The sequence below is a fragment of the Monoraphidium neglectum genome, assembly GCF_000611645.1.
Source record: "Monoraphidium neglectum strain SAG 48.87 unplaced genomic scaffold scaffold00606, whole genome shotgun sequence".
Classification (NCBI taxonomy): Eukaryota; Viridiplantae; Chlorophyta; class Chlorophyceae; order Sphaeropleales; family Selenastraceae; genus Monoraphidium; species Monoraphidium neglectum.
The window spans coordinates 12,543-19,615 of record NW_014013022.1 but is presented as its reverse complement, the minus strand read 5'-3'; the positions used below and the strand labels follow the sequence as shown (position 1 = coordinate 19,615).

The 7,073-nt window shown below is 68.9% G+C and overlaps 3 protein-coding genes across 3 annotated transcripts in view; 2 read left to right on the top strand and 1 right to left on the bottom strand.

The window, feature by feature from the left end:
• Nucleotides 1–100: 100 nt before the first annotated feature.
• Nucleotides 101–1,188, top strand: MNEG_4388 (hypothetical protein; the record flags this gene model as incomplete). The annotated part of the gene is made up of 4 exons (XM_014047138.1): nucleotides 101–230; nucleotides 481–637; nucleotides 862–1,016; nucleotides 1,154–1,188. 4 exons carry the CDS (start codon nucleotides 101–103, stop codon nucleotides 1,186–1,188), a joined length of 477 nt encoding a protein of 158 aa, XP_013902592.1.
• A 329-nt stretch (nucleotides 1,189–1,517) lies between these two features.
• Nucleotides 1,518–2,755, bottom strand: MNEG_4387 (hypothetical protein; the record flags this gene model as incomplete). Its single annotated transcript, XM_014047137.1, has 4 exons — nucleotides 1,518–1,798; nucleotides 2,012–2,121; nucleotides 2,391–2,518; nucleotides 2,669–2,755. 4 exons carry the CDS (start codon nucleotides 2,753–2,755, stop codon nucleotides 1,518–1,520), a joined length of 606 nt encoding a protein of 201 aa, XP_013902591.1.
• Nucleotides 2,756–3,166: 411 nt separating this feature from the next.
• Nucleotides 3,167–7,073, top strand: part of MNEG_4386 (Putative ATP-dependent RNA helicase DHX57) — a gene marked incomplete at both ends in the record, with an annotated part of 7,620 nt that continues 3,713 nt past the window's right edge. Inside the window, 6 exons of the mRNA XM_014047136.1 lie at nucleotides 3,167–3,219; nucleotides 3,493–4,246; nucleotides 4,499–4,961; nucleotides 5,167–6,164; nucleotides 6,443–6,583; nucleotides 6,851–7,061. Coding sequence (XP_013902590.1) covers nucleotides 3,167–3,219; nucleotides 3,493–4,246; nucleotides 4,499–4,961; nucleotides 5,167–6,164; nucleotides 6,443–6,583; nucleotides 6,851–7,061 — 2,620 coding nt within the window. The remainder of the gene's footprint in view (nucleotides 3,220–3,492; nucleotides 4,247–4,498; nucleotides 4,962–5,166; nucleotides 6,165–6,442; nucleotides 6,584–6,850; nucleotides 7,062–7,073) is intronic.

Genomic DNA, 7,073 nt, shown 5'->3' with positions numbered 1-7,073 from the left:
CCCTCCCCCCTTGTGTTGTGCTGCCCCCCACTATGCACTCAACCTCCCCAAAACCCGGCAGGCCCGCTTGGTGGCCCTGACGGCAGCCCAGGAATTGAAAATGCCATTTAGTAAGATGGAGGCCCGCCTCGACCAGCTGGCCGCCCTCCTGCCAGACATCGGCACGCGGCTGGCGTCGCTGCGGCCGCAGCTCGTGGCGCCGCTCGTGAGGGACCTGGAGCAGCTGCCGGGTAGGTGGCAGGTCTTGGTTGTCCGGCTGCTGCCACCACTGCTGCTGCTGCTACTGCAGCTGCCACCACCCCGCCGCCGCCGTTGCTGCCAATGCTGCTGCTGTTGCGCCTCCGGGTTGCGTTGGATTTCTGCTGGCAGTGTTGTTGCCGACGTGCATGCCCTCAGAAGCGCAGACGGCCTGCCCAAGTCATGGCGCTGGTTTAGTATTCCTCCAACGCACCCAGCACGTCCTCACCATGTCGCGACCAGGCCGCATGATCGCGCTGCGAGAGCTGCTGCCCAGCGCCAACATCAGCGCGGTCGTGGCGGCCGCGCCCCAGGTGCTGCTCAAGGGGGAGGACGAGCTGAGGGCGGCTGTGGCGGCGCTGAGGCGGCTGATGGCCGTCGACGACCGCCAGGCCAGCTGGTGGGCGGGTGGATGGCGGGCGGATGCATCAGCATCCTCGAGACCAGGGGCGCCCTGCTGCCGAGGTGGACTGGGGCGGTAGGAAGGGGCACTGGCAGGGGCCCACCAGGCAGCCTCCAGAGCAGGCACGCCGACCCTTGAGCCAGCCGGCCAGGATTCGCACACCTGCCCCTCCTCACACTGCAATCCCCCCCCCCGGCCCCGTGCCGCGCGACCGCCTGCAGGCTGGTGGGTGAGACGTGGCTGTTTTTGGAGCCGGACTGCGTCGAGGACGTGCTGGGCACGCTGGGGCGCCTCATACCCGGCCGGCCCGCGCGGGAGCTGCTGCTGGACGACCCCACCTGGCTGCTGCGCGCGCAGCGGGGGCAGCGGTGGCTAGGTGGGCGCGCGGACTCATGCTTGGTACGTCTGCAGGCGTCATGACTGGGACGACGTTGATGCGCATCAGCACCGGCTTGTGCCATTGTTTCGTAGAGCCCTTTCAAACTCATGCCCCTGTCCTCATCAACCTCGCAGGAGAGCACCCGGATCAGATCTACTGGGACCCATGATTTTTTTGACGTGTGCTAGCGCTGCGGGGGAGTGTACCGTTGGACACTTGCGCCCACGGGTGCCGCCAGCAAGTTCAGCCGTGGTGTGCGCGTTTTCCTGACGCACTATTTGGATACAGATAAAACTCTGTCGTAGCATGCACAAAGTGACGAGGGTCGACCAACGTGGGCCGTCTAGAGTGGATACATGTAGTGTCGCTGGTGCCTTCCTTTATCCTGTCACCGCTGACTTCCGCCTGTGCAAAATTCGCTGCTCAGTCACTGCCCAACACACACCGCTGTAATGCCCAAAAGCCGCATCGTTACAAATGCAACGGCGCCGACGAACCCTAGCCCCTAGCCGCCGCCTGCTGCCCGCCGCCGCCGCCGCTCATGCTGCCCGTTGCGGCTGCCCCAGCCGCCCCGAGCGGCCTGTAGGTCTTCGCCGTCACGCGGCTCAGCAGGCTGCGCACCTGGTTTGTGTGCAGGCAGCTCATGAACTCCGTGAGGCCTAATGTCTTGCCGCTGTTGAGGTCGCTGGTGCTAAACACCTCCTCCAGCTTGGCGTCAAGCTGGGCGCGGCCGTGGCGCAGGTACGTGATCTGCATGGCCTCCTCCAGACTGATGGAGCCTGGGGGGGGGGGGGGCGGCACGATTTGAGAAGGAGTGACAAGGGGGCGCGCACGCATGACACTGTGTCCACGCGTCCGTGGGAGGGGCAGCACACACGCGCACGCGTGCGTGCGTTGGCGTGTGGGCGCGGAGAACGCAGCCACCTGATGGACGCGGGGGACATGCGGGTGAGAAACACCGAGGAGTCCCCGTGGCACTGCAGGCGTCCCACCTGCGCCCTCGCGGTCGTGCATCACGAACTCGACCACGTTGAAGAGGCCGCGCGGCTCGGTGCCGGCAGAGTCCTCGCGGCAGCGGCGGTACAGACGCTGGAACTCAGCCCTGAGAGATGCGGGGGGTGCCACCGTTTTAGGTTGCGGAAAGATGCGACGTGCAGGGCGTTGCGGGGTGAGTCACCTCAGTCCAGCAGCCCTCACCGCTCTCTTCACCATCCCAAACGCGCTTGAACACTACGAACTGTCATCTGCACGATTTCATTTTGAGGAGCTGCAAGCTGCGCCAGCACTTGCATGAGAGCCAGTAACTGCAGCAAAGGGCCACCGCATCAATCGTGGAAAAATCGGTGAGCAACGTGCGTCTGCCGGCCTCACCAGTTGACCGCGCCGTCGCAGTCCTCGTCCACCTCCCACAGCAGGTCGTCCACCTCGCCGCGCTTGGGGCGGTGGCCCAGCGCCGCAAACACCGCGTTCAGCTCCTCGGGGTCGATGCGGCCGTCACCCTGGGGCGGCCGCGGGGCGGCGACGCTGCCGTTGCGAAGCTGCGTTTTGGTAACGCAGCCGCGGCTCACATACTGCATCGCAGGCAGCTGGGCGGGTGCCTGGATTCAAATTTCTGATTCTGCACTTGTGTCAAGGCTCCCGGCACCCACCTTGCGGTCCAGGAAGGCAAAGGCGCGCCGCAGGTCCTCGGCCTCGTTCTTGCGCGCGTACCGCTCTCTCGCAGCTGCAGACGCCATGCTGCCGCGCCAGATGCGTCGTGCTCCTTCGCCGGGAATGGAACACACTGCTACCTCGGCACCACAGTTCTACCTCAGCGGCGCCTGGGTGTGGGTACCACCGGCGTGGGTCGGGGCAGCGGTAGTGCCACCGCTGCGTCACACCGCACGTTGACAAGGTTTGACCCTGGCTGCGCCCTAAGCAGAGGCTGTGGAGACCACGACTTCAGGATCCAGCATAAGACTGTCAAGCTGTGTATCGCCCTCGTGCCGTAAAGCCCCAGGGACGCAGCTTCGCAACAAAGAGCTCGATCGAGGGACTACCGTATGGTGCCCACTGTGAAGGACTTGTTGCAAATTTGTAATTGAGTTTGATGGACTTGACGCTTCAAAACCGCGCTTCTCGTAGTTGCTGCTAGATCGGGGCCCAGGATGGGGGGCATCAAGAATAGGGAGGCGAAGAAGGCCGCCGCAAAGGTCTTCAGGTGGGATGAAATATCAGAAGTTTTATAGTCACTGATGACGAGCCAGCGCTGCCGGTGCACATGCCGCGGGCACCAGCCGTCCGCCACCAGCAGCAGTGCAGCTGCTGGTGTTCATTCTGCAGGTGTTCATTCTGCAGGCCCCCTGATGCAAGTTTCACCTCAGTATCGCTTGGCCTGTGCAGCAAGTTTGTCATGGGTGTAGCGATGTTCATTGTTTGGATAGTAGTCGCCACTCCCTCCACTCTCCCACGACATCCACACCCAAAAACGCAGCTCTGGCGGCGGCGGTGGCGCCAAGGGCCCCTCCATCATCGACAAGCGCGGCGAGGAGCTGCCCTGCCCCCACTGCGACCGCATCTTCAAGCAGAGCGGGCGACTTAAGGATCACATAGCAAAGCAGCATACAGACCAGCCCGGTGGAGGCAGCGAGGGCGGCGGCGATGGCGGCGCATCCACGTCGTCGGCCCCGCAGCAACCAGGCCCCGGTGGCGTCGGCGGCTCTGGCAGCAGCGGGAGCAGCAGCAAGCCCCCTAGCCGCCCAGGCACGGCCGGCGGCCCCGGCAAGGCGGTCGCATCCGCGGCCGCCGCGGCTGCCGCATCGGCCGGCGCCGGCAAGCCGCCCGCGGCGCCCGGCGCGCGGCCCGGGAGCAGCGGCGCGGCGGGCGGCGGCGGCTTCAGCGACAAGCAGATGATGGACGTAGGGGCGCGGGGCGGATACTTTGACGAGAAGAGCCCGAAGCTGCTGCTCCACGAGTGGTGCCTGCGCCAGAAGCGCCCCAAGCCGCGGTACGTGACGCAGCACGCCCCCGGCGGCCAGCACGCCTGCAAGGTCGTGCTGCCAGACCCCAAGGGCGTGTCAGACCGCGACGTGGTGGTCTTCCTGGACGCCTCGCTGGCGGCGCCCGACGCTGACGAGGCGGCGCAGCGCGGCGCGGTGGCGGCGCTGCACGCGGTGCAGGGCGATCGGGCGCTGGACTATGTACTGCCGGCGCGGTACCGCATGGTGTGGCGGGAGCTGGGGGAGAAGGTGAGCGGCGCCGCGGCCGCGGGAGCCCAGTCACTGCTTCAGTCATGGCATTTTTCGGGCAATGATGCAGCAGGGCTGTTCATCTGCCGGTGGGTCGAATCTGGTCACCTTGTCTCATGGCAGGCCGGTTTGCTGTGCATGTTGAAACCGCTGGAAACACTCCCACCTTCATCCCTTACGCCGCTGCAATGCTGTCAAACAAGGCACGTTATGCTGCGCCTCCTGCTGCCATCCCCTTGCTCACCGCCGCAGGCGGCCCAGCGCGAGGCCAAGCGCGCAGCGGCGGCCGGGAAGGCCGCGCAGAAGCGCGAGCGCGCCGCCGCCCGCAAGGCCGCCGCGGAGCGCCGCGGCGCCGCCGCGGTCGTCATGTCTGAGGACCAGCGGCGGCGCATCGAAGCGCTGCTGCGCGGGCTGGACGGCTCGATAGGGGCGGGGCTGGGCGGCGAGGACGATGGGGATTTGAGGGACGGATACGACGGCCCTTGGAGCGACGACGAGGACGAGGATGATGAAGAGGATGATGACGAGGCGGCGGCCGAGGACGCGCGGGCGCTCGCGCGGGAGCTGCAGCGAATGGGCTTCGCCGAGCGCGACGCGGCGGCGGCGGTCAAGGCGGTCGGCGCGGCGGGCGGCGCGGACGCGGCGCTGCCGGCGGCGCTGGACTGGCTGTGCCTCAGCCTGCCGGAGGACCGGCTGCCGCGCGCCTTTGCGCCGGGTGGGTGCGGCGTGCGCGGCCAGGGCGGTGGGTGGGCTCGCTGCGGCTGCGGTCTGCATGGCCGCAGCGCAGCGATGGCCCGACCCGACCACACTCGCGAGTGTGGAGCTCGTTGCCATTCTACACAACCTCACACTCGACCGGCGACCCACACAGCTACTGTACTTATTGACTCGTGAACCACCCCCATTTCACGCCATCCCAGGCGCCTCCAGCACCATCTCCGTCGTCCGCACCGCCGACGCCGGCCTCTCCGCCCCGCGCGCCGCGGCCGCCGCCGCCGCCGCCGAGGCCGCTGCCGCCAAAGCGGCGTCCGCGGCGGCCCTGGAGGACCCCACAGTGGCGGCCCTGCTGGAACACGGCTACCCCCTAGACCACGCGCTGGCAGCGCTGCAGGGCGCCTCCGGGTCGCTGCCCGCCGCGCTCGCGTCGCTCTTCGCCGCCCTCCTCGCGCGCTCGGCCGGCGACGGGGACTCGGCCGGCGCGGGGGCGGCGGCGGAAGCGCTTGCAGCAGCCTGCCGCGGGCCGGGCGCAGAGCGGGCGGCGCGGCCGGCGGCGTGGGGGGAGGAGCGGGAAGTTCTGGAGGCGATATACGGGCGCGAGGTGGCGTATCCCGAGCCGTGGCGCGCGGTGATCTCTGTCGACTGGCCAGAGGCCCGGGATAAGGTCGAGTTACACATCCTGTGCCCGCCTGATACAGCTGCGGCCGCCGGCGGCGGCGGCGCCGCCGCGGCGGCGTCCTATCCGGACGTCCCCCCGGCCGTGGCCGTGACCTGCGCGCGCCTCAGCCCGGCCGCGCGGCTGGCGCTGACTGCGCGCCTCGCGTCCGAGGCGGCGCGCCTCGCGGCGGGCGGGCACAGCGCGGCGCACGACCTGGCTGTCGCGCTGTCCGAGGCGCTGGAGGAGGAGGGGGAGGCGCTGCTGACCGCGGCGGCCAGCGGCGGCAGCCGTAGCAGCAGGGCGCGCGCGCCGCCGCCGTACGACAAGCCGCTGAAGGCGGCGGCCGAGGCCGAGGCTGCAGACGCAGGCGGCGGCGTGGGGGACGGCAAGTCGGAGCAGCAGCGGCGGGTGGAGGAGGCGCGGGCGTCCGCGGCCGCGCGCGGCGCCGCGGCGCCGCGGCGGCAGCGGTACGTCGCGCGGCCGTCGCCGGAGGTGGTGGCGGCGGAGAGCCAGCGGCTGCTGCGGGATGCGGAGCGGCTCAAGGTGGGCCTGGGCGCGGTGTGGTCATGCCTGTGGGGCAGCGCCATGAGGCGGCGCCTAGAGGCAGGCGCTGACTGCAGGGGACAGCGGGCTCCTGCAGTCTGGACTGTGGCGAGCTCTGTCAGTTGGTCTGCCTCCCGGCTCGCTCGCAGCCATACCCCCCGTGCCCCACACCGTCACACCTGGATGCAACACACTCACACGCGACAACTGCTCACACGCACCCTCCCCTCCACGCCCGCACTCGCCTGGCGCTGATGTATCCGGCCCGTTCAAAACAGTTGGACCCCGGCCACGCGTCGATGCGCGCGACCCGCGCCGCACTGCCCGCGGCCGCCAAGCGCGGCGAGCTGCTGGCGGCCGCGGCGGGCAGCGACGTCCTGGTCATAAGCGGCGCGACGGGCTGCGGCAAGTCGACGCAGGTGCAAGGGCGCCAGGGCTCGGCTGGGCTCGGCCCGGGCGGGGATGGGGGGCACTTGCGCCAGTGGACCGTCCAAACCAACTTACGTGCGCTGACGCGTTATCCTGCAGCTCTTGCCGGGCCCTGCACCAAGCACCCGCACTCCCCTCAGCCACCTGCGGCCCCAGCAAACACCGGTCCCCCCTTCCTGATTCTTGCTCCCAGTGACTGACCCAACATCAACCACCAATAACCAAACGCCAACTCCCAACTGCCAACCACCGAGCAGGTGCCGCAGTACCTGCTGGAGGACGCCGTGGACCGCTCCATGGGGGGCGCCACCAGCATCATTGTGACGCAGCCGCGCCGCATCGCCGCCACCGGCCTGGCGGCGCGCGTGGCGGCGGAGCGGGGGGAGGAGCTGGGCGGCGTGGTGGGGTACAGCGTGCGGCTGGACAACAAAACGTCGGCGCGCACGCGGCTGCTGTTCTGCACGACGGGTGGGTGGGGAG